This window comes from Dryobates pubescens, chromosome Z (genome assembly GCF_014839835.1).
Source record: "Dryobates pubescens isolate bDryPub1 chromosome Z, bDryPub1.pri, whole genome shotgun sequence".
NCBI lineage: Eukaryota > Metazoa > Chordata > Aves > Piciformes > Picidae > Dryobates > Dryobates pubescens.
The window spans coordinates 135,546,713-135,573,420 of NC_071657.1; the positions used below are offsets into that span (position 1 = coordinate 135,546,713).

General features: G+C 47.8%; 1 protein-coding gene across 1 annotated transcript in view; it reads left to right on the plus strand.

Annotated features, from left to right (window-relative positions):
• The window catches only part of MSRB3 (methionine sulfoxide reductase B3), a 103,635-nt gene that overhangs the window by 1,685 nt on the left and 75,242 nt on the right, over positions 1–26,708 (plus strand). The window contains exon 2 of the mRNA XM_054178856.1: positions 23,446–23,572. Within this exon, the coding sequence (XP_054034831.1) occupies positions 23,446–23,572 (127 nt within the window). The remainder of the gene's footprint in view (positions 1–23,445; positions 23,573–26,708) is intronic.

Below are 26,708 nucleotides of genomic sequence, written 5' to 3' on the forward strand. Positions count from 1 at the left end.
CGTTTGCTCATAGCTTCTAAAAGAATCGCCTGGCTTGCTGTACACAAGGGCTTATTTTAGAACAGTGTTTCTTTATTGTCTTCTGAAATTTATGGAGGGAATTAAATGTGGGGAAAAGCTTAACCAGAGTTACTAAATAATCTTGGAGTTCCCAGATGAAGGGAGATAACTGGTTGGGGTTTTGTTTTCAAGTTCTGCAGTGATTTCACCACACCACTGAAGTGAGTGGAGTGAAGCCATATATAGTTCAGTCTATATAACGTGGTTGGTTGGTTGGTCCTTTTCCTGCCTTGACAGTCTTTGGATCTTTCCCATCCCTGGAGGTTTTTAAGGCCAGGCTGGATGTGGCTCTGAGCAACCTGATCTAGTGTGAGGTGTCCCTGCCAGTGGCAGAGGGGTGGGAACTAGATGATCCTTGAGGTCCCTTCCAGCCCTGACAATTCTATGGTTCTAATATGCATATGAAAAGAACTTTTAAGAGGGGGAAAAAAACCCACCCAATTCTGTTTCTTCCCCCAAAAGCACAATCTTTAAAAATAGTGCCTTTACACATGGGATAATGTTTCTATATTTGGTAGCAAAGCCATATAAAGCAGTTGATCCTAGACAAGAATAAAATCTTTTGGCTGAATGACCTTGTTTATGTTTTCCTAAGTGACAGTGGTCAGACGCTGTCACAGGGGGTTGGTTATTATGGATTTTTTTGGGGGGGTTGCTCCTACCATAAGAATTCCTCACAGCTGCTTGATAGAGGGCAATGTGGACGCCAGGAAGAGACTTGGTCCTTTGCCCTGGTATTCACTGGAAGGATCCTGTTTACCTACTCGCGTTTTGCCAGCTTTGTAAGGTGATACTTGTTTCTATTTCGTTGGAGGGCCAGCCTATTTGTTTCATCAGAAACGCCAGAAAGAGGAGGTTTTCTCTTTCGGGTGGGTTGCTCAAGTGTCCCTTGTTACTTGGTGCAAAAGATGAGGGAACGGGAGGGAGAAGGGGGAGAGTTCGCTCTGTTAAGGATTTAATCTTCTCAGCCAGAAGGTTAAGAAGTCTGTCTGTCTGCATCTGACTGGCATTGCTACAAGCCAGCGATGCAGTAAACCCATCCAGTTTCGAGGTAGCTCTGTTGAGCTGCGTGACTCCAGTGAGTGTGTCCTCATTACAGAGCAGCTCTTGAGCTACGTGCAGCATTCCATTAGGCATAAACAGCAAATTCGACCTTACTGTCCCCTTCATGTCATTTTCCTTTTTTCATTCAAAGCTGTGGGTTTGGCAGCACCCAGGCTATGAATTTAAGCTGTGGAGGCTTTAGCTAATGGGAAAGTGGGATAAACCATCAGCCTAATTACAGCTTGGTCTAGCCCTGATTTACAGAATCACAGAGTTGTCAGGGTTGGAGGGGACCTCAAGGATCATTTAGTTCTGACCCCTCTGCCATGGACAGGGATGCTTTCCACTAGCGCAGGTTGTCTTTAGGGTCCCTAAAGGGTCCCTTTAGCCAGAAGACTCCCCCAGGAAACATGCCCCTCAAATTCCTGGTGTATTCATGACAGTGTGTTTAGGAATTGCTGTAGAATAAAATCAGGTATGGATTTATTTTACCCTGAGTAACTCTGGAGTTGGTATGCTTATTTTGGAACAGAGTCCAAGGCCAGATGGAAATAGGGTGTTTCTTGCTCTGGAATTACCCTGTCCATACATGGAGTTATTTAGAGGCTGCTTTCTCTATGCAAGCTACAGGTCTTATAACAACAAAACCCTGACATATCTTGGAGCCCTTTTTTTAAGTCTCTCATAGAGTAAGCAGTGGCTACAAGTAAACCTTCCCTTTTGTTCACTCTTCTTGCTTCTGTAGCATTGTATGATTATCTTTTCAGGTGCCTCATTTGTCTTAGAAGGTTCTTAGGTTATCAGTAAACTATTAAGAATGTGCTAACTGAAATAAAACCCCAACCAAACAACACCAACAAACCCACAAAACTGAAGGTTTAAGTTTCTCCTCTGAGGAAATGTGTGAATGTGTAACCACCAGGCCATGTTTTGAAAGTAATTTTCCAACCAACCACCGAAGGAAAAGGAAGGTGGAATGTATTGCATCATTGATTTCTCCCAGAGAATGAGGAGTGCCATTCTGGGGGGGTGTTTAAAAGGGATTTTTGTGTCTTTACTCTGTGAGGATGGTGATCCTTATGTTTTGTCTGAAAATAAGGGAGAAGAATGCTCTTTAATATCTTTATTGGTGATCTGGGTGAGGGCATTGAGTCCATCATCATCAGTAAATTTGCAGACGACACCAAGCTGGGGGCAGGAGTTGATCTGCTGGAGGGTAGAGAGGCTCTGCAGAGGGACCTCGACAGGCTGGGCAGATGGGCAGAGTCCAACGGCAGGAGATTGATCACATCCAAGTGCCAGGTTCTGCACATTGTCCACATCAACCCCATGCAGAGCTACAGGCTGGGGTCAGAGTGGCTGGAGAGCGGCCAGCCAGAGAGGGACTTGGGGGTGCTGGTTGATGGTAGGCTGAACATAAGCCTGCAGTGTGCCCAGGTGGCCAAGCGGGCCAATGGCATCCTGGCCTGCATCAGGAACAGTATGGCCAGCAGGAGCAGGGAGGTCATTCTGCCCCTGTACACTGCACTGGTTAGGCCACACCTTGAGTCCTGTGTCCAGTTCTGGGCCCCTCAGTTTAGGAAGGAGGTTGACTTGCTGGAGCGAGTCCAGAGAAGGGCAACAAAGCTGGGGAGGGGTTTGGAACACAGCCCTGTGAGGAGAGGCTGAGGGAGCTGGGGTTGCTTAGCCTGGAGAGGAGGAGACTCAGGGGTGACTTTACTGCTCTCTACAACTACCTGAAGGGAGGTTGTAGCCAGGTGGGGGTTGGTCTCTTCTCCCAGGCAACCAGCACCAGAACAAGAGGACACAGTCTCAGGCTGCGCCAGGGGAGGTTTAGGCTGGACATTAGGAGGAAGTTCTACACAGAGAGAATGATTGGCCATTGGAATGGGCTGCCCGGGGAGGTGGTGGAGTCACCATCACTGGAGGTGTTCAGGAGGAGACTGGATGGGGTGCTTGGTTGCATGGTTTAGTTGATTAGGTGGTGTTGGATGATAGGTTGGACTTGATGATCTTGAAGGTCTCTTCCAACCTGGTCTGGTCTATTCTATTCTATTCTAATTCTTGGGGTCCTGGTTTAGGGGGAAGCAATTGGAAATTATGTAATTTATCTGCTTAGCTCCAGCTTTCTGGTGCTCATTTAGCAACCTCAATTCCAGTGACATTATCTGAAAAACCACACACTCTAGCAGCTGGAACTGTGAATAAAGAGGCTTTTCTTAGCAGGGATTTTAAGACCTGAGTAATTGAACCATATTAGCCCAGAACAGGCAACAACAATGCTTAAACTCACAACAGTTGTGCCATCTTCACAAACTTAAGTTAGAGTTTAGTGGGGTTTTTGTAATATGATTAATAGTATCAACAGTACATTGGAGATTGGAAGGGACCTCCAGAGATCATCCAGCCCAACCCCCCCTGCCAAAAGCAGGGTCACCCAGGGTAGTCTGCACAGGAATTTGTCCAAGTGGGCCCTGAAAATCTCCAGAGAAGGAGGCTCCACAACCTCTCTGGGCAGCCTGTTCCAGTGCTCTGTCACCCTCACTGGAAAGAAGTTTCTCCTCATGCTGAGCTGAAACCTTCTCTGTTCAAGTTTGTCTCCATTGTTCCTTGGCTTATTGCTGTGCACCACCCAAAAGAGCTTGGCCCCCTCCACTTGATACCCATGCCTCAGCTATTGATAGGCATTGATCAGATCCCCTCTCAGTCATCTCTTCTCCAGACTAAACAGCCCCAGGGCTCTCAGCCTCTCTTCAGAGGGGAGATGCTCAAGTTCCCTAATCATCCTTGTGTCTCTCTGTTGGATTCTCTCCAGCCGGTCTCTGTCTCTCTTGAACTGGGGAGCCCAAAACTGGACACAGTATTCCAGGTGTGGTCTCAGCAGGGCAGAGCAGAGGTGGAGAAGAACCTCCCTGGACCTGCTGGACACACTTTTCTTGACGCAACCCAGGATCCCCTTGGCTCCCTTTACCACAAGGGCACACTGCTGTCCCATGCAGAACTTGCTGTCCACTGGGACTCAAAGGTCTTTCTCTGTCGAGCATTAGGTAATATTAAGTAGTTCTTTATTTAGGCTGAGCAGGGGACATTATCTTTCCAGTAAGTTGTGGTTTTAAACATGCTTCAGCTTCTGAGTGTTTCACAAGCAAAGTCTAAGGATGGGACTTCTGAGGGGCTCCCCAGTTCACTCTTTCCTGCATCTGAGCATTGGGATTAATGGTTTCTTTGAAATGTGGGCAGCAGCTTAGCAAAACACACAGAGTGTGCTGATGCATTGTTTTGTTGGGAAGTGTTACCACATCCAAGAAATCTTGGGAGTAACGTCATACATGGCATTTGGAAGTATTTCCCTAGGGGTCTCTTCAGCTCTCTGTTCCTCAGAGCAGGGACAATGCCACTGAGTCTCACCTGAGGGAAAACAAATCCCCACTATCAGCTAATAGCAACAGCACCGATGGGAAGTAGCTGCCAAATGCCATCGCTTTCACTCGGGTCACACAATGAAAATGTCAACAAAACAAATCAACACCAGGAAAACCTTAGCAGTTTCCTAAGGAAGTGATCTGTGCCAGTCGTGGCCGAAAGAGAACAGCCCAGAAAGTGTTTGGTCTTGGCTGAGGGATTGCCCTGTTCTTGTTCCTCTCTGTTCCCCAGTGTGTGGCTCTTGGGGAAATCCGTAGGCAAGGCTGTGCCTCGAGCTGCACGCACGCACGGGGAGCCGAGGAGATTTTAACCGCTTCGGAATCACAGAATCAACCAGGTTGGAAAAGGCCTCAGAGATCATCAAGTCCAACCTATTACCTAATACCTAACACCTCCTGACAACTAAACCATGGCTCCAAGTGCCACGTCCAATCCATTTTTGAACAGCTTCAGGGACGGTGACTCCACCACCTCCCTGGGCAGCACCAATCTCTCTTGCTGGGAAAAACTTTCTCCTCACCTCCAGCCTAAACCTCCCCTGGCACAGCTTGAGACTGTGTCCTCTTGTTCTGGTGCTGGTTGTCTGGGAGAAAAGACCAACTCCCACCTGGCTACAACCTCCTTTCAAGTAGTTGTGGACAGCAATGAGGCCTCCCCTGAGCCTCCTCTTCTCCAGGCTGAACACCCCCAGCTCCCTCAGCCTCTCCTCATAGGGCTTGTGCTCAAGGCCTCTCCCCAGCCTTGTTGCCCTTCTCTGGACACGTTGAAGTGTCTCAATGTCCTTCTTGAATTGAGGATCCCAGAACTAGACACAGTACTCAAGGTGTGGCCTAACCAGTGCTTTTAGGACCTCTGTGGTGGGTTGGCGGGGGTGAGAGACACATGGATCACAGAATCAACCCGGTTGGAAGAGACCTCCAAGATCATCAAGTCCAACCAATCACCCAACCCTAACTAGTCAGCTAAACCATGGCACTAAGTGCCTCATCCAGGCTTTTCTTAAACACCTCCAGGGAGATATCCCTTTTAGTTCATGTATCAAGTCTGGGCTTGGGTTTCCTGCAGCTGGTTCAAGAACAAGCATTGATTTGATCCAAAGTTACTGTACTCAAATTGACTAAGAAAAGTGGTTAACCTTGTACAAGCTGGCTTTGCCACCTGGGTCAGATTATCCCCACCCTGCTGCTGGGAGGAAGCTTGATATTAAAGATAAAACCAATGAGCATCCCTTCTTATGTGCCTTGATGATGAATAGTCACAACTTAACACCCAGTTGGAGTTTGAAACATAGAATCATAGAATTGTTAGGGTTGGAAGGGACCTCAAGCATCATCCAGTTCCAACCCCCCTGCCATGGGCAGGGACACCTCACACTACAGCAGGTTGCTCAGAGCCACATCCAGCCTGGCCTTAAAATCCTCCTGGGATGAGTCCTCAACCATCTCCCTGGGCAACCTGTTCCAGTGCCTTACCACCCTCATGGGGAAGAGCTTCTTCCTAACATCCAATCTGAATCTACCCACTTCTAGTTTTGTTCCATTCCCCCCAGTCCTATCACTCCCTGACACCCTCCTTCCTCAGCTTTCTTATGGCCTCCTCCTGATACTGGAATGTCGCTGTATAGGGATGGGGTGATGGCTGAAGTGACAAAAATATACACTTGTGACCAGCAGAGTGTAGAGACAAAGACAAAAGTCTGTGTTTATTCCAGCAAAGCAACAGAGATTTGTGTGTCTGTTGTTAGTGTGGCTGTGTGTGATTGGTTAACAAACTTTTCCTGGTTAGTGGTAGCATTGCTATAGTTACTCGTTAAGCTAGCGCAGGTGGCCACTCTATCTCATCTCACTGTTTCTCATCCTCAAACACTCAGTCCAGGGACTTTCACAGTATCACCAAGGTTGGAAGAGACCTCAAGGATCATCGAGTCCAACCTGTCACCACAGACCTCATGATTAGACCATGGCACCAAGTGCCACATCCAATCTCCTCTTGAACACCTCCAGGGACGGTGACTCCACCACCTCCCTGGGCAGCACATTCCAACGGCCAACTACTCTCTCAGTGAAGAACTTTCTCCTCAGCAGATTCCAGATTCTCATGGGAACACAGTGATGTTTTCAATATTGAACTCCTCACCAGAGCTCCTCGGAAGGTCCACAGTTTCATCACAGCCCCCCACACTGGTAGGCCACAATTAGGTCTCCTTGGAGCCTTCTCTTCTCCAGACTGAACAGCCCCAACTCCCTCAGTCTGTCCTCACAGCAGAGGAGCTCCAGCCCTCTGATCATCCTTGTGGCCCTTCTCTGGACACGTTCCTTCCTGTACTAGGGGCTCTAGAACTGGACACAGTACTCCAGGTGGGGTCTCAGAGAGTGGAGCAGAGGAGGAGAATCACCTCCCTCCATGTGCTGGCTATGCTTCTCTTGCTGCAGCCTAGGTTGTGATTGGCTTTCTGGACCATGCCTCCATAGGGAGACCAGAATACAGTAGCTGGCTGGGGAAAAAGAAGTTGTTTTTGGTTGCTCTGTTACATCTGAATTACAGAGTAGCATATTTTTATCTAACAACAGCCAAGGAATAGCTATGACTAATACAGACTGTAATAGCTGAGGGCTGTCAAGCTATTTAAGACACGATGCAGGTTTTCCGAGCATTATCTCCCCAGTCACTCTTAGAGACTAAACAAACCAAGTTCTTAAAATTTTCCAGGGATTTGGGTTTATGAACCTTTTGTTTTATTATTTTCTTAAATGATTGTTATTTGTTCTCTTAACTTTTCCTCAGTTATCTCTGTCCTACACCCCAAACCCATCAGGGTATTCTAGCTGCTGCATCAGGGTAGCCTCACTGCTGCTGAGGTGAGCAGATTTCCTCTCCTGCCCTTGCTTTGGTGTGTTATGCTTCTCTTTTTAATAAACTCCAGATTGTGTGTGTGTGTTTGTTTGTTTAATAGCAGACTTTTGGCTCAAGTTACTGTCTCTGTAACCTTGGCCTCTCTAACCTTAGCATCCTTTTTTATTTTTTGCAGTGCTGCTGCTTGTCAGGTCTTCTCTCCCCCCTTCTTCCTTCTCTCCCCCCTTCTTCCTTCTCTCCCCCCTTCTTCCTTCTCTCCCCCCTTCTTCCTTCTCTCCCCCCTTCTTCCTTCTCTCCCCCCATCTTCCTTCTCTCCCCCCTTCTTCCTTCTCTCCCCCCTTCTTCCTTCTCTCCCCCCTTCTTCCTTCTCTCCCCCCTTCTTCCTTCTCTCCCCCCTTCTTCCTTCTCTCCCCCCTTCTTCCTTCTCTCCCCCCTTCTTCCTTCTCTCCCCCCTTCTTCCTTCTCTCCCCCCTTCTTCCTTCTCTCCCCCCTTCTTCCTTCTCTCCCCCCTTCTTCCTTCTCTCCCCCCTTCTTCCTTCTCTCCCCCCTTCTCCCCTGTGTTCGTTTGATTGATTTGGTTTATTTTGATTTATTTTTTTTAATACCTGAGGATTTATTTTTGAATACCAGCAGTGGTTCCATGTACATAGCTGTACTGAACTGCATCTTACTGATTTTGTTGACCATTTCTGCAGTGTGAGACCATCCTGAGTTCTGCTCAGCTGGTTAGAGTTGCCTTGCACTCCTTACAGGTTGGTCTCTCTGCCATTTTAGTAAGACTCCTTGCTGGGTTTTGACTCAGTATGAGAAGTGTTGAATGAATGTGTGCTGTCAAATAGCTCTGCATCTATGCCATAGGACCTTGATCCAGAAGGAAGGTGCTTTTCCATGTTGCTCTGTCAAAAATTATTTTGTAGGTGAGATCTGTTGGATTTACTGCTTTCCTCCTGCCTGCAAAATAGAAGGAGGAAAATCTGTTGGTAGATGGAGTTAGATTTGGACAAGGCTCAGGGGAGACCTTCTTGCTGTCTACAACTACCTGAAGGGAGGTTGTAGCCAGCTGGGGGTTGGTCTCTTCTCCCAAGCAACCAGCACCAGAACAAGAAGACACAGTCTCAAGCTGCACCAGGGGATCTTTAGGCTGGATGTTAGGTAGAAGTTCTTCCCAGAAAGAGGAACTGGCCATTGGAATGTGCTGCCCAGGGAGGTGGTGGAGTCACCATCACTGGAAGTGTTTAAGAAGAGCCTGGATGGGGTGCTTGGTGCCATGGTTTAGTTGATTAGATGGTATTGGGTGATAGGTTGGACTGGATGATCTCAAAGGTCTTTTCCAACCTGAGTCATTCCATTCCATTCCATTCCATTCCATTCCATTCCATTCCATTCCATTCCATTCCATTCCATTCCATTCCATTCCATTCCATTCCATTCCATTCCATTCCCCCACTATTAGCCCTGTACTATGCTCACAGTAACAGAGTGGGAGAAAATAGTTATGGTTTGGGTTTTTTTTCCCCCCAAAGGTAAATACTTTTCTGGGTTGGAAGGGACCTCCAAAGGTCATCTTAGAAGTTTCTCTCTTTCTTTTTTGACATGATGGAATTTTTTTGGGGGGGAGGGGTATGGATTAGATGTTGTTTTCATTTATTTGTTATTTCCCCCCAACTCTCATCGAGCTTTGTTTGGTTTTAGGATGGTTAATGTTACTGTTGCAGCGTGTGAGCTGCTCTTTAATGTTGGTTTTGTACCCAACTTGCTTGGTGCTGTAATTCTTTGGGACTATTTTTGGATGAAAGGCTGAGGTTTTCTGGTGCATTCGTGAGGCTGCTCCTCGTTTCTTTCTCGACACCATCCCTGTGATCAAAGGTACGTTTTCAAAGAGGGCTTTCATTCTGTCGACATATGCCCAGACTTCTGCGCGCTGAGGATGTTGTTTGAAGGAGGTTTGCTCGAAGGGTAGCCGGGGCTGGGTGGTTATCTAATTCTCTGGCAGGGCGCTGGCTCCTCTCGGTGGTGATGAGCGGTACTGGGCTTTAGGGAGAGCCACGGAGAAAATCGCCATGTAAGGCAGACTGCCGAGGGGAGAGCGACAGCTCTGGTGTTTCCAACTCGAAATGCTTTTCTGGTAGCTGGAATGATAAAGGAAAGGAACAACCAACCTGAATCGGTCTGAGCTGCCGGCGAGCAGAGGGCTCACAACCGAATTTTAGAAACCTCAGGCTCTGTTTCAAGGCTTTTCTTTACAAGGTGTGAGCTGATCATAGAATCATAGGATGGTCTGGGTTGGAAGGGGCCTCCGAAGGTCATCCAGTCCAACCCCCTCTGCAATCAGCAGGGACATCCCCAACTAGATCAGGTTGCCCAGAGCCCCGTTGAGCTTCACTTTGAATATCTCCAGGGATGGGGCCCCAGCCACCTCCTTGGGCAACCTGTTCCAGTGTTCCACCACCCTCATAGTAAAGAATCTGTTCCTAACATCCAATCTAAATCTGCTCTGCTCTAGTCTGAAGCCATTGCCCCTCGTGCTGTCACTGCAGGCCTTTGCAAACAGTCTCTCTCCATCCTTTTTGTAATCCCCTTCAGGTACTGGCAGGCTGCTATTAGGTCTCCCTGGTGCCTCCTCTTCTCCAGGCTGAACACCCCCAGCTCCCTCAGCCTGTCCTCATAGCAGAGCTGCTCCAACCCCCTGATCATTTTCATGGCCCTCCTCTGGACCTGTTCCATCAGGTCCATGACTTTCTTATATTGAGGGCTCCAGAGCTGGATGCAGTACTCCAGGTGAGGTCTCACCAGGACAGAGTAAAGTGGCAGAATCACCTCTCTGGATCTGCTGGCAGTGCTTCTTTTGATGCAGCCCAGGATGTGATTTGCCTTCTGTGCTTCAAGCTCACACTGCCTGCTCATGTCCAGCTTCTCATCCATCAGCACTCTCCTCATGGGGGGTACTCAGGTCTGGTTCACAGTCTGATATAAAATTATATTATCTCATGTAGTAAATTATAAGAGTGCAGGGAGATAATTCATCTGCCAAATGGTTTGTGCTGAAGAACTGAATGCTGAATGAAATGACACAACCTGATGTTTAGGTAGGGTCATAGAATCATAGAATTGTTAGGGTTGGAAGGGACCAGTTCTGGAGCCTCTGTTACAGGAAGGATCTGGAGGTGCTGGAAGGTGTCCAGAGAAGGGCCACAAAGATGATCAAAGGGCTGGAGCTCCTCTCCTATGAGGACAGACTGAGAGAGTTGGGGTTGTTCAGGCTGGAGAAGAGAAGGCTCCCAGGAGACCTAATTGTGGCCTTCCAGTATCTGAAGGGGGCTACAAGAAAGCTGGGGAGGGACTTTTGAGGGTGTCAGGGAGTGATAGGACTGGGGGGGATGGAGCAAAACTAGAAATGGGTAGATTGAGATTGGATGTTAGGAAGAAGTTCTTCCCCTTGAGGGTGGTGAGACACTGGAGCAGCTTGCCCAGTGAAGTGGTAGAAGCTTCATCCCTGGAGGTTTTGAAGGCCAGGCTGGATGTGGCTGTGGGCAGCTTGATCTAGTGTGAGGAGTCCCATGGCAGGGGGGCTTAGAATTGTTAGAGTTCAAGGATCATCCAGGTCCATGATTCTGTGTTTCAGAATTCAGCTTCTCTGTGTAGCAGAAGTGGAAGCCTCCTTAACACCTCCTGTGCTGTGTGGGACAGGAGTGCATGCTCAGTAAACTACCGCTGGGCTGGTTTTCACTTGTCTCATTGTAGGACTGAGTGAGACAGACAATGCTCTTTCCAAAGACTCTGCTCTTTTGATATTTAAGGTTGGAAGTTGTAGTGGGTTGAAATTATGGTCCCCCTTCCCCCCTACAAAATTGCCAGACTAGCTCAGTCAGAAAGCAAATGGAGCTCTATTTACAAGCAAAACTGCAGTCTAGTAATATGCAATGCAATGAATATGTACAAAACCAGGGGGCTACCAACAGCTTCCCCCCTCCCCTGCTCCCCTCTCTCCTGTACAAGGTAGAGAGAAGAGCAGGGAGTGTTTTGCTAGTACTTAGCCACAGCAAAGAACACAGCTAAGGTCAGCAAAGCCAGCAGAAGAAACTAGCTAGGGCGAAGAAGCTGAAAAGAGAGAAAGTTAGTTTACAAAACTAACTTTCTCTTAGTTTACAAAACTAACTTTCTGTTAGATTTCAGACCAAAGGGATAATTTAGGCTTTATCATCATTTTCCCTTTTACATCCCATGGTAATTTATCCCTTTCTGTTCAAGATCTGTGGAAAATTTTGTAGGCACAGCCCAGTTTAGGAAAGATGTTGAGTTGCTGGAAGGTGTCCAGAGAAGGGCAACAAAGCTGGGGAGGGGTCTGGAGCACAGCCCTGTGAGGAGAGGCTGAGGGAGCTGGGGTTGCTTAGCCTGGAGAAGAGGAGGCTCAGGGGAGACCTTCTTGCTGTTTACAACTACCTGAAGGGAGGTTGTAGCCAGGTGGGGGTTGGTCTCTTCTCCCAGGCACCCAGCACCAGAACAAGAGGACACAGTCTCAAGTTGCACCAGGGGAGATTTAGGCTGGAGGTTAGGAAGAAATTCTTCTCAGAAAGAGAGACTGGCCATTGGAATGTGCTGCCCAGGGAGGTGGTGGAGTCACCATCCCTGGAGGTGTTTAAGAGACTTTGATGGGGCACTTGGTGCCATGGTTTAGTTGCTTAGATGGTGCTGGGTGATAGGTTGGACTCGATGATCTCAAAGGTCTTTTCCAACCTGGCTGATTCAATTCTATCCTATGCTGTGCCATGCCATGCTATCCTATGCTGTGCCATGCTATGCTATGCTATGCTGTGCCATGCTGTGCTATGCTATGCCATTCTATGCTATGCTGTGCTATTTTGTAGCTACCACAGAAGTCCTCTTAAGTCACACCAGTTCTCAGCTGGAGGCTGTCTCTTTGCTTCACCTTTATGAGACACTCTACTTAAGAGAAAGGGCTGGTATCACGTATCTGCTGTGTATCATTACCCAGGCAAATAAGCCTTGCAAGCCAGGGAAGCAGTCCACTGAGTTACAGAGTGTTGTGTAACACAATTTAAAAGAACTCCAACTCCAAATGATGCATTTATTTACTCTTCCAAGTCAGTCTTTGTTGTTCGTGGGTTTGTTTTTTCCTTTGAGAAGTAAAAACTAGTGCAAACCTCAGAAAAGCCAAATAGAAATCCCTATTGAAGGGCTTCTGTTCACTGCTAAACCAGAAAGTTATCTTTTACCTTCTGGTAAATGATGCATGGGATTTGTCTTGAACGAAAACTAATGAGCAAGCTCTCATTAGCTCTGCTGTCTTGGTAAGGTGGACAAAGCAAATATTGGTGGAGGGGGCGAGCTTGCCTATTCAACCTGACCCCTCTACTCGGCCTTGGTGAGGCCCCACCTGGAATATTGCATCCAGCTCTGGGCTCCCCAGTTCAAGAGGGGCAGGGATCTACTGGAAAGTGTCCAACAGAGGGCTGCAGGGATGCTGAAGGGACTGCAGCACTGCCTGGTGAGGAGAGGCTGAGAGCCCTGGGGCTGTTCAGTCTGGAGAGGAGAAGATTGAGAGGGGATCTGATCAATGTCTATCAATATCTGAGGGCTGGGGGTCAGGAAAGAAGGGAGAGGCTCTGCTCACTTGTGCCCTGGGATAGGACAATGAATATAAACTCCAGCACAGGAGGTTCCACCTCAACATGAGGAAGAACTTCTTGACTGGAAGGGTGACAGAGCACCGGAACAGGCTGCTCAGGGAGGTTGTGGAGTCTCCTTCTCTGGAGCCTTCCCAGCCCTGTCTGGATGTGTTCCTGTGTGTGACCTGTGCCGGATTCTATGCTCCTGCTCTGGCAGGGGGGTTGGACTTGAAGATCTCTTTGGCTCCCTTCCAACCCCTGTAATCCTGTGGCGTCAGCGCTAGGCTGCCTCTTGGATACTTCTATCAACAGCAGGAACCTAAAGGTTTTTAAATGTTTGGGTGTTTTGGTTTGTTGGTTTTTTTTTTCTCTCCTTTCAGTAGTGAAAATGAATTCTTTATTGGTGAGCCATGCAAAAAAGCTTTGGGGCTTGCCAGTAGGAACTGTTAAATTAAAAGGTTACTTGCAGAACACTTGTATCTCATCAGCCGAGCACCAGAAGCAATTAAGCCTTTCCTACTGCGCTGGAGAGGATTGCCTGGAATGGAAAAGATTAGATGGGGTTCTTTTTTGTGTTTTTTTTTTTTTCAAGATGTTGAAAGGGTCCTGATTCTCAGCAAAGACCCATTTAAGCATGGTTTATGACTGCTGTCGTTATAAACTCGCTGCCATAAAAGGCATGTGCTGTGTGTTGGCAGGCCGCCGCAGCCAGGGGAAATGAAAGCGCAGCTCGGCTCGGTCTCAGTGCATCAGATCTGGATGAGAGGCTCAACACGAGCCACCAGTGTGCACTTGCAGCCCAGAGAGCAAATCCCATCCTGGGCTGCACCAATAGAAACAGAGCCAGCAGGCCGAGGGAGGCGATTCTCCCCCTCTACTCCGCTCTGGGGAGACCACACCTGGAGTACTGCGTCCAGTTCTGGAGCCCCAGTTACTAGAAGGTGCTGGAACATGTCCAGAGAAGGGCCACGAGGATGAGCAGAGGGCTGGAGCTCCTCTCTTATGAGGACAGGCTGAGGGAGTTGGGGCTGTTCAGTCTGGAGAAGAGAAGGCTCTCAGGAGACTTTCTTGTGGCCTTCCAGTATCTGAAGGGGGCTCCAAGAAAGCTGGGGAGGGACTTTTGAGGGTGTCAGGGAGTGACAGGACTGGGGGGAATGGAGCAAAACTAGAACTGGGTAGGTTGATATTGGATGTGAGGAAGAAGCTCTTCCCCATGAGGGTGGTGAGAGACTGGCACAGGTTGCCCAGGGAGGTGGTGGAAGCCTCATCCCTGGAGGTTTTTAAGGCCAGGCTGGATGTGGCTGTGAGCAACCTGCTGTAGTGTGAGGTGTCCCTGCCCATGGCAGGGGGGATTGGAACTGGATGATCCTTGAGGTCCCTTCCAACCCTAACTATTGTATGATTCTATGAGAGGAGGTGGCATGGATGGGTGGCAAATTCCCAGCTGACCTATATTTGCTCTCCTTTGGGAAGCATTTGCCAGTCACAACTGTTGGGAAACAACCTGCAAATGACAGAGGTGTGAGCACTTTGCAAGGCTCAGAGAGAGTTCTTCACAGAAAGAGAGATTGCCCATTGGAATGGGCTGCCCAGGGAGGTGATGGGGTCAACATCCCTGGAGGGGATGAGAAAAGACTGGGTGAGGCACTTAGTGCCATGGTCTTCTTGGGGTTGGATGATGGGTTGGACTTGATGATCTGGGAGGTCACTTCCAACCTGGTTGATTCTGTGAGACTTGCTGTTTTCTGCCCTTAGCCTCTTCTGTCCCACACTTGAGGATTCCTTACTTGTCTACTCTCTCCTTCTCCTTGGGATCTCTCCACTTCTTGTTGTCTCTTTGCAGTTTCCCTTTTGTCTGCTCATTTAATCCATTGCCCACAAGGCTTGCAGTGTCTTGTCTCTAGTCTGATGAAATCTGCTCCAGTTTTACACCCCTCTCCCTGAAGAGCAAGACAGAATCCCTTGAGAAGGCCTCTCTGAACTTTGCTATGACTTAAAGGAGAATTCATTAACTCCCTACTCCCTTTGTATTCAGTGTGGCATGGATGTCCTCTTCATCCTCCCTGTACAAGGCCATGTCCTTTGGCTGTTCAGAGGGGACTTGCATCACCACCCTGCTGTGAGCCAGTGTGGAGTGGTGAAATGAGGAGCACTGGGGCTTGCAGTTCTCTCCTCCATGGGAGCAGTGGCAGAACAGGGAAGCATTAATGCCCTTTCCCCCTTCTCACTTTTCAAGAGCATACAGCCTTCAAATAACTCTTTGTTCTGATTACTCTCTCACGTCTCAGGCCCTTTTAATTTGGTCCCTGAACACACCTCTGGGCTTTAGTTACACCAGGATGCCAACCTCTGTGTTGCCAAACTGGTTTTTCACTAGCTGGACAGGGGGATGGGGGGTGGAATATAATGGCCAGTTCAGCATGCAAAAAAGAGGTGTTCCTGTAAAGGATTGTGAGCTCCCCATCATTGGCAGCTGATGCCAGAGGGATTATCTCCATTTGGTAATTAAATGAAAATGAAAGACAGTTCTTTCTTCTCTGCTCAGGTTTAGTGTTTTGCTAAGTATACTTTTTTTCTGTTTGGGATAATAATCCTAAATACAAATGCAGGCTCCCTGGCATAGAATGATAGGATCAACCAGGCTGGAAAGGACCTGGTCATCAAGTCCAACCTATTATCTAATGCCTAACACCTCAGGATCTCAGACTTCTCAGGATCTCAGGTAGTGATAGGACTAGGGGGAATGGAATGAAGCTGGAGGTGGGGAGATTCAGGCTAGATGTGAGGAGGAAGTTCTTCACCATGAGAGTGGTGAAGCCCTGGAATGGGTTGTCCAGGGAGGTGGTTGGGGCCCTGTCCCTGGAGGTGTTTAAGACCAGGCTGGATGAGGCTCTGGCCAGGCTGATCTAGTGTGGGGTGTCCCTGCCCATGGCAGGGGGGTTGGAACTAGCTGATCCTTGTGGTCCCTTCCAACCCTGACTGATATTATGATACTATAAGTTATAGTCAGGTGGGGGTCAGGCTCTTGTGCCAGGCAACTTGTGACAAGAGGAGAGGGCATGACCTGAAGCTGTGCCAGGGGAAGTTTAGGTTGGATGTTAGGAAGCACTTCCTAATGGAAAGGGGAATTAGAGACTGGAATGGGCTGCCCAGGGAGGTGGTGGAGTCCTAGTCCCTGGAGGTGTTTAAGGCAAGATTGGATGTGGCACTTAGTGCCATGGTCTGGTCAGTGTGGTGGTGTTAGGTCACAGGCTGCACTTGATGATCTCAGAGGTCTGTTCCAGCCTCAATAATTCAGTGAGTCTGTGGAAAAAAACCACCAAAACAAAACATCTAACAAACAAACTCAACAAAAGTTGCTGAGGCTGGAATAAATATGTATGTGAAACAGACCCCAAAGCTTTGTCAGTGAAACATTTGGCTATGGGTTGATTTGTGTCAACATAAATAAATCAAACCATTGCAGAACAACTGGTAGAACATATTGCTGGACTGGAGAAGCTTAACAAAACCAAATACTGATCAAAATTGAACTGTTAATGTAAGTCTTGAGTGTAGCAGACTCCCAGGCCTTTTCTGTCTTCTGCCTTCTGGCTGTTTGGGTTTCTCCAGTGGGGCAATAGTCTTGCTCTTTACTTTTTCCAGTGACAGAGAAAATCCTGATCTAATAGCCTGACTCCTGGGCTAGTGTATACCTATCTCTATTTTTTTCCTGCCTTCCAAGTGGGGCCAGAGACTTTGGGGATGGGGGCAGGGAAATTGGAAAAAATTAAATAAATGAGAAGCTTCACACTAGTAAGGGCTTATTATAGGGCAAGAAAAAACCCAACTGTTGTGCCTTTTCCTTGTAAAGGGCTAAAACTTCACATTTCTCTTGTGAGAGCTGGGATTCATTTTGGAAATTCTGGACCTGAGTTGTCAGGACTCCCAAGCTGGGAGCAGGTGTTGATCTGCTAGAGGGTTAGGAGGGCTCTGCAGAGGGACCTTGACAGGCTGGACAGATGGGCAGAGTCCAACATGATGGCATTTAACAAGTCCAAGTGCCAGGTGCTGCACTTTGGCCACAGCAACCCCATGCAGAGCTACAGGCTGGGGTCAGAGTGGCTGGAGAGCAGCCAGGCAGAAAGGGAACTGGGGGTGCTGGTTGAGAGCAGCTGAACATGAGCCAGCAGTGTGCTCAGGTGGCCAAGAAGACCAATGGCATCCTGGCCTGGATCAGAAATAGCGTGGCCAGCAGGAGCAGGGAAGTCCTTCTGCCCTGTACTCAGCACTGGTTAGGCCACACCTTCAGTCCTGTGTCCAGTTCTGGGCCCCTCAATTCAAGAAGGACATTGAGACACTTGAATGTGTCCAGAGAAGGGCAATGAGGCTGGGGAGAGGTCTGGAGCACAGCTCTGTGAGGAGAGGCTGAGGGAGCTGGGGTTGCTTAGCCTGGAGAAGAGGAGGCTCAGGGGAGAACTTACTGCTGTCCACAACTACCTGAAGGGAGGTTGTAGCCAGGTGGGGGTTGGTCTCTTCTCCCAGGCAACCAGCACCAGAACAAGAGGACACAGTCTCAAGCTGTGCCAGGGGAGGTTGAGGCTGGGTGTGTGGAGAAAGTTCTTCCCAGAAAGGGAGATTGGCCATTGGAATGTGCTGCCCAGGGAGGTGGTGGAGTCACCATCCATGGAGGTGTTCAAAAAAGGATTGGATGTGGCACTTGGAGCCATGGTTTAGTTGTCAGGAGGTGTTAGGTATTAGCTAATAGGTTGGACTTGATGATCTCTGAGGTCTTTTCCAACCTGGTTGATTCTAGGATTCCATGAAGAGCTCTGAATATGGAAAAGCTTTACCCGGCAGTGTTACCAGCTCCTGAGAGCCTTGATGCTTCCGTTACAGCTCTTAAAAAGCAACATGTGATAGTATGAGCATTTAATCTCTCAAGTTGTCCCTCCCCCAGAGATATTTCTCCAGTGGCAGTCAGAGGTTGAGAAAACATAACCTGAGTGCACGCCAAGTTACCGATTTCCGAAGGACAAACTTCACAGATCCGCAAACAAACATTTCTTTGGGGATCAAGCTACTGATCTCTAAAGGTTTGCAGCTGACAGTACAGAAGCTTTTCAAAGCTGTCAGTACTTTAACATATGCCAGCATTAGGATATCAGCATCCTAAAAGGAAGGCTTTCCTACTTACCATGTGTGCCATCCTAGTGCAGGGCCTCTGATGCCCACCTAATAACACAGTTACTGCTATATTGCTGTGATTGCTATTCGTGACATTTCTAAGCTGTGTCTGAGCATGGAGTCTATCTTTTGAGAGCCAGACAGATGAATCACAGAATCTTAGAGGTTGGAAGGGACCTCCAGAGATCATCCAGTCCAACCCCTCTGCTAAAAGCAGGATCACCCAGGGTAGTCTGCACAGGAATGCATCCAGATGGGTTTGGAGAGGCTCCACAGCCTTTCTGAGCAGCCTGTTCCAGGGCTCTGTCACCCTTACCGCAAAGAAGTTTCTCCTCATGTTGAATCACAGAATCAATAAGGTTGGAAAAGACCTGAAAGGTCATCAAGTCCAACCTATCACCCAAGACCTCATGACTACTAAACTATGGCACCAAGTGCCACATCCAGTCCCCTCTTGAACACCTCCTGGGACAGCCAGGGACCACCTCCCTGGGCAGCACATTCCAACAGCTAACAACTCTCTCTGTGAAGAACTTTGTCCTCACCTCAAGCCCTAAACCTCTCCAAGGTGGGAGGTAAAATCTTCTATGTTCAAGCTTGTATCCATTGTTCCTTGTCTTATTGCTGTGCACCACCCAAAAGAGCTTGGCCTCCTCCACCTGACCCCCACCCCTCAGATATTGATAGACATTGATCAGATCCCCTCTCAGCCTTCTCTTCTCCAGACTAAACACCCCCAGGGCTCTCAGTCTCTCTTCACAGGGGAGATGCTCAAGTCCCCTAGCCATCCTTGTAGCTTTTAGTTGGACTCTCTCCAGCAGCTCCCTGCCTCTCTTGAATTGGGGAGCCCAAAACTGGACACAATACTCCCCAAAAGGTCCATGTTGCCAATGTTGTGCTAGGTTACAAAGTGAAATGTGGTGAAGCGGTGTCTGGTGACACTAGGGAGCAACTGTGGAGGAGCCAGAGGTGTCCTGGGTGTTGTGGGCCATGCAGCAAGCAGCATATGTTCAAAAAGAAAGAGGGAGGGGAAAAAGTAGGGGAAAAAAAGCCAAGTGGCTAAACAACAAAGTCATGCATAAAAGCATCACCCACTTTCCTGCAAGAAGGATGGAGAGAGACTGTTTACAAAGGCCTGTAGTAATAGGACAAGGGGCAATGGCTTCAAACTAGAGCAGAGCAGATTTAGATTGGATGTTAGTAACAGATTCTTTACCATGAGGGTGGTGGAACACTGGAACAGGTTGCCCAGGAAGGTGGTTGGGGCCCCATCTCTGGAGATAGTCAAAGTGAGGCTCAACAGGGCTCTGGGCAACCTGATCTAGTTGGGGATGTCCCTGCTGGCTGCAGAGGGGGTTGGACTGGATGACCTTCAGAGGTTCCTTCCCACCCAGACCATCCTATGATTCCCTGTGTTGTGAGTTGTGCTCTGACCTCTCCATAGAGTGTCTATCCCATCCAGCAAGTGGCATGTTGCAGTGCTGTAATAAGGATGTAGGGAGGTGACAGGTTTATGTGGTGGGAGTGCCAGGCTTAAGACTTGCCATGCCTTAAGCACAGAGCAGTTGTGTTAACACAGTGCTCAATGCCAGGGCCCTGGCATTGGTGAAGTGAGATGCTGAGCTGGCATGATGAGCTTTCCTTAGGACTGAGGCAGGTGCCTCCAGCACCAGCATAGGGTCTTTGCTTAACTGGGAAAGGTCTGGCTGTGCACAGCACAGGAGTTTAAACCACCCTCAGTGATATATCCAGGATGCAGTTTTCTTCCCATGTTTCATGTCATGCTCTGCAAGATCCTGTTGAATAAATCAGGGACACAGAGTGCGTTCCTGACCCTCTTGAAGGCCATGGCCAAGACTGCACCTGCTGCAGAAAGAGCAGAGAAAAGATCTTAACCTGTCACGAAGTTCCCACCATTCTCCCTCAGCCTGTTTCCTGTACTCATGGAATTGGCAGACAGAGGTGAAGCACCTGCAAAGGAAGTGTGCTACTGTAAGGAGCTGGACTCAGTTGGACTTGGTGATCCTGGGGGTCTTTTCCAACCTGAAGGTTTCTGTGATGCTGTGTGGTGATTCTTTACAAGCAGTCCTTAGTGTGGTCGGTAAGCTCCCTGCAGCAGGGGGTTTGTGGATGCAGCACCTAGCCCCAGGAGGTCCCCTTCTGCTTGAAACTGCAGGGCATTGCTGCAGCATAGAGAATAAATAAATACAGCATTCGAAATGTCAGCAATGAAATAATGTGTTGACTGCAAGTACTTTCCTGAATGTGCAGTTATATTTTAGTGGGCTTTCAGGACTTGTATATCCTCTGAGCTTTTATGGATGCTTGAGACTAAATAACAGTTTTGATGAACACTGAGATAGTTGACTTTTTCAAGTGGTCAGGATCTCGTTTTATAATCCTCGGGAATTTCAAATGAGCTCCTTTAAACCGTTAAGGCTTGAGGGAGTTAGAGCCCTGACGCAGGAGAGCTGGGAAGCGGTGCTGGTCGGGGAGGCTGAGCCAGGGGCTCTGAGCAGCACGGTCGCTGAGCCGAGGGGACTGCACAAGAGGAAGGGGACGTGGTGCGTCCCTTCACCTCTGCACCCAGCTTGTCAGGTGCCTCCGTGTGCCTGCACTGCGGGGCTTCATGTGAAAGGTTATCAGGCAGGCAGGGTCAGTCAAGACCTCGCCGCATAGGGATCCGTCTGCCTGTCTGCCCTTCGGCATGCAGAACCTCTCAAACGGATATCGCTGCGCCGGGTCTGAAACAACGGCTCCAGAAAGTCGCGCTGCCGACAGCTTTGCCGAAGCCAGGCGCTCATGAAGCCCCTCGGACGGCGGTCTTCCCCCGAAAGCCTTGGGAAGCTGCAGCCCTTGGGGCGGCCGCGGTACCCGAGGGGCGGCGTACCCTGCACGGCCGCCGAGTGGTGCTGGGCCGCGGCCGCCAGGCGGCGCCGTCCTGCGCGGGCAGGCGCAGGGAGCGGTGCGGTCCGCCCGCCGGCTGGGGGCGCCCGCAGCTAGCAGAGCGCCGTTTTGTTCGCCGGCAGGCGGGCGGGCGGTAGTGCCCGCGGCCGCGCTGCTGACACCGGGGGGCGGCCCTGGGGCAGTCCTGGCCAAGCTGCTTTCCCGCCCCTGGTGGCGTGGCTGGGTGGCGACCTTTGGTCTTTGGGTAGCCGGTACTGGGGTTGGGAGGGGTTTTGCCCTCTCTTGTAAGCAGCTCTGCAGCCGCTGTCGACAGTGACATGTTTATTTGCACCCAGCGGCCCTCTCGGTCTGTCCGCCGTGCGGTGCCGCCCTCCCCCGGGCTGTGCCGCCGCGCGGAGGTGCTCGGGTCTCGGCGAGTTCAGCCCGGATCATTCACACTTCAGGCACATTAATTCAAGCAGCTTTCGGCGAGATAGCGCTGCAGAGCAGTGCAGTCTGGTACCCAGCAGTGCTGCTGGGTACGGCAGGGTGCGAGCCTCTCAGCTGCTCAGCTGCCGGGCTGGGAAGTGCCCAGGGCAAAGCCCTGCCCTAGGCCACGGCCGGACCCTGCCTTCCGCAGCGCTTCCGCAGCCCTTGCGCTGCCACAGGCAAAACAGAAAGAGGGCATCTGGGAGGAGGCTGGGAGTCGTGCCCCGCCGCTCATTAGCCACATGGGGCCTAATCCGGCTTCCACCAGAGTCCATGAGAGCGCCGTTATTGACTCCGGTGGGGGGTTGGCTCCGGTCCCCGGTGTCACATAATCATCTGAAGTTAGCTGCAGCTATGAATGGGCTGAGCTATAAGGCGGCTGCGTTTCCTCTTTCCCATCGCAGGGTAAATGGAACAATTGGTATTTATGCGTTAAAATAAAATCTCGCCGCTGCCATCTCTCTCTGTTTGCTATATTTAAACTGGCCGGAAGGTTGTTTAAATATATCTCATGGACAGTTTACAACTCCAATTATTTCCTGCCTTTAAAAAAAAAAAAAAAAAGGAAAAAAAAAGAAGAAAAAAGAAAGGAAAAAAAAAAAAAAAGAAAGGGAAAAAAAGGGGGGGGGGGGGAAGGAAAAAAAGGGAAAAATTTTAAAAAAGCAAAAAAAGAGGGAAAAAAAGAATAAAAGGAAAAAAGGAAGGAAAAAAGGGAAAGAAAGGAAAAAAAGAGGGAAAAAATTTTAAAAACAAAGGAAAAAAGGAAAAAATAATAAAAGGAAAAAAGGAAAAAATAATAAAAGAAAAAAGGAAAAAATAATAAAAGGAAAAAAGGAAGGAAAAAAGGAAAAAGGGAAAGAAAGGGAAAAAGAAAAAGAAAAAAGACTAAAAGAAAAAAGGGGAAAAAAGGGAAAAAGAAAGGAAAAAGGGGAAAGAATGAAAGGGAAAAAGAAAAAAAAAGGGGGAAGATAGGAAAAAAGAAAGGAGAAAAAGGAAAAAAGGGGGGAAGATAGGAAAAAAGGAAAAAAAAAAGAAAAAGGAAGGAAAAAAGGGGGGAAGATAGGAAAAAAGAAAAAAAGGAGAAAGAAAAAGGAAGGAAAAAAGGGGGAAAAGGGAAAGAAAGGAAAAAATATAAAAAGGGAAGAAAAAAAGGAAAAAAGGAAAAAGATGAGGGAAAAAAGGAAAAAAAAAAAAGGAAGAAAGGAAAAATAAAAAGGAAAGGAAGGAAAAAAGGAAGGAAAAAGGGGAAAAAAGGAAAAAAGGAAACAGGAAAAAGGAAGAGAAAGGAAAAAAGGAAATAAAAGAATAATTTGTGATTTTAAGCTATCTAGCAAGTTTATGATAATGAAATATCACGTTCCTGAAATCATCAGAGAGAAGCATTTTTCACAGTGTTTTCCAGCGTTCTCCATTCAGAACTACTGCAGAATGTGATTTTATTTGAAATCAAATAGGAAAAGCCTGGGTGTTTGAGCTGCCCAGCACTCCTGGGTGTTTAAAGCAGGATTCCTGCCTGTCTCGCACTTGCTACCCTCAAGTTGCTCTCCACTGGGTACCTAAAGCAGCCATTGTGAATAACCCCCTGCAAAAATGCCGCCTCTCCCTTGCTGGGTGGTGCAGCAAGTTGTTGCACTGGGTTCTCTGTACCTAACATGTCAAAATGCTGGGGGAGGAGGGTTATCAGAACTGGGTTAAACAGGCTATGAAAAGTGCATTTAGAATTGTGCTTCCATGTGGTGGTCTCATACAATTGTAAGCATTGGGTTGTTGGTTTTTTCCTTTCAGTGAATGTATCTTAACATTTTGGATGTTTTAATTTGTTCTCATATTTTTCCTTTTTTTTTTTTTCTTCTTTTTTTTTTTTTTTTTGTTGTTTTTGTTTTTCTTCCCTATTCAGCTCTTGCCCCTGTTCTTTGCCTCTGGTTTTGTTGGTGAGGATATCACAGTGATGTCTGCATTCAACCTGCTGCATTTGGTGACAAAGAGCCAGCCAGTGGCCCTGCGAGCCTGTGGGCTTCCCTCAGGTTGAATGGGTGCTGCTTGTGGTGTCATGCATAACGAAGGCCCTCTGTAGGAATGGGTGTCTCTGCTGCAGGAAACCATGTGCTATGGGTTGCTCTGGTTTGTTTGAATTTTCTTTGGAACCAGAAGATTGTTTGCCTTTTTCGTGTGTGTTACTGTGAAAGTCACTGGCTTCAGCGAGGCTTTTATTTAGGATGCTTCATTTCCTTGTCCGACATATCCCTCTCTTAAATTTCACATTATTTTCCTCATTCTTGGCAAAAAAAAAGATTGCAATCAAAGCCAAAATCATTTATTTGGTGCCATTTAGAATTAAAAAGGGGGGGGGGGGGGGGGGAAGGGCATGAAAGAATATTGATTGCTATTAAATCACAGGACTTCAAACTGGTTTCCCAAAATCTTGAGCAGTGTGCTGTAGCTACACTCCATGTGTCCCTACACTCCATGTGTCCCTTTTATAGATCAAATATGTTCCACTGAAAATTGTCTACAAAAGGAAAACAAAAAAAGCATTTAAGAGTTTAAAACTTAATTCTCCCCTTCCTCCACCAGCAATATTCTTCAGGTTTGTGGCACTTGTCTGAATAAATAAAGAGCAGCGTGCAATTTAATGCCCAGATGCAGCTGCACTTTTCATGTCGAGCCCAGGTGTGATGATTGTGAAGGGTGCTGTTGCAACTCATCTCCATTAATGGGTTGCTACCATGAAAAACCTCGAGCCTGAGTAGTTTGTGTTTCACTGAAACAGCAAATCTGTGGTGTCTGTGTAACAAACATCACTCTGGGTGGTTGTGTGGGAGAAAATGAAGGTGACACTGAGCTGATTTGGAGCATGACTAGGAGTTTTCTTGATGCCCAAATAGAATGCAGCAACAAACCCAAACCCAATATAACAATTATAATATAATATAATATAATATAATATAATATAATATAATATAATATAATAGTAATGTAATATATTATTAACACAATATATTTATAATATACATAACATAACATAACATAACATAATAAAATATAATATAATATAGGTACAATCCTGGCTGATCAGTATTAGAAACATCACAAAAGAGCCAGCTTGGGTGTTTTGTTTTGCTACACTTTTGACTGGCTCATGAGGGTGCAAAATACTGCAAGCATTTTTTTTTCTCCCCACCCCCACCCCAAAGTTGGACTTCACAAGCATATGGCAGGGGTGTTTTAAAGGGTTTTATTTTTGCAGTGATAAGACATCAGTTTTCAAGATGATGGCTGCTTCTAAAGCTGATTACACTTCATTTGAACTAAATCTGAGTCCAATTTTTGCAAGCACTTGCGTTCTGTTTCCCCCCACATGTGCGCAGAACTCCCATTAACCTCGATAGGAGCTGCAAACATCTTGAGGAAGAGGGAGAATAGGCCACATTGTGTCAGCCTGACCTTGGTTTCCTGTTGTATTTGCTGCTGAGCCAAATTTAAAAATCCTAAAAATATAGGGTAAGCAAATTTCCTTAGCCCTCATTATGCACCTTTTGATGTGCACTCATGTTGCTGGGGTCTGCTTTAAAACAGGGGCGGGGGGGGAGCACTCAGTGTTCTGGCCGGTTTGTTCCTGCTCTGGAGAGGAGACCTCGGAGTTAGTCAGCTCGAAAGGCAGCCCCCTGGGAAGCTCTGCTGTTGCATACCTGTTTGCAAAGCGTTGCATTGGCTGCTGGGTGTAACCCAGAAGTCACATTTTGGAATACAAAGCTCCCAACGCTGCGCTGTTGATTGCTGTCCCTTTGATCCGTAACTGTGCAAACAATGGAGTTCCACTGCCTGGCTACTGTACGGATACACAGAGATGCATTTATGTGTTATAAACCCAAACTCGTCTGCTAACAGTGGAATAATATACAATCACATACCTCACATATTTGAAGAGTAATCTGAATTCCCCAGATGCTTATAAAGCACCATAGGCTTGCTTTGCCTTTGGGTTGGGGTTCTTTTTAGTGTGTGTGGTACATTTGAGGGGGTCGCAATTAAATGGTGCAGCTTACACCAAATTAAACGTGGGAACGAGGGCTAGAGCCAGAAGCTGCATTAAATGCCACAATGTGCTGTGACTTTAACTTCAGAATGTACAGAGAACACCCTGAGTTCTCATGATTTTTTGTCTGTAATAGAACACTTTGAGTTAGTGCTTTTCCCACCTTCCACTTCTGTGAGAATAGCAGCCCTGCAGCACACCGGGGTGCTATGTGCCCACCAAATCTGGAACAGCGTTGAGTTTGGTCTTCTTCTCATTCAGTGGCAAATCCCATTTGGAAGGAGACATTCTAACCTTCTAGAACCCCTGCCTGCTGAGTGTAAAGGAACAAAGTGCCAACAGAGCTGTAAATTGAGCTTTCAAGCAGAGTTTTAAACTCCATGCAGCTAAATACTTGCAGGACAAGGACTCGAATGGAAGTGTCTTTTCAATTTCTCTGCCTGGAATGGTGCTTTTGTCCTTCCTGTGGAAGGAATGGAGTAACAGAATGCAGTATTTACTCTATCTAACGTAAAGTTATAGTTATAAATCAGAAATAAGTGGGTTTGTTTTGCCCAAACAGAGTTAAATGAATGAAGAAATAACGTCAGGAAGTCTCTTAGGATAGGGATGACCTTCTGCCTCCTCTTTGAAACGCTGTTTTGTAAGCAATGTGTGAGTTACACTGGATGCTAAGTGCTCATTTTCTGTTCGTGTCTTAGCACCTGGAGCGCGGCTCTATTCTTCCAAATTGTATTTTAAAAACATATCTCTTTTTTTTGTTTGTTTGTTTCTGTCTGAAGTTAGGACTAAACGTTTCAATATGTGCAAACCTCAGTGCCCGGCTTGCCTGGAGCAGCCGCGGTGACGTTCAGAGCCTGAGCAGGCGCTCCCAGTAGATGGCACTAAGCCTATGCCGGTTTGCGCGCCGAGCCCTGTGTGAAAAAGCTTCCTCGTTTAGCAGTCATTCATACATAAAGTAGACCCTGAGACCTTAGGAGCGTTTACAAGCTTTTGAACAAAAGCGTGAGCGTCGGGGGGAAATCAGTCAGCGCTTGTAGGCAAACTCCTTTCACGTCGGTTCAAGGTACCCCCATCGCCAGTAACCATCGCAGCCCTGTTGTGCCCGAGGTGTGAGGTAGAAG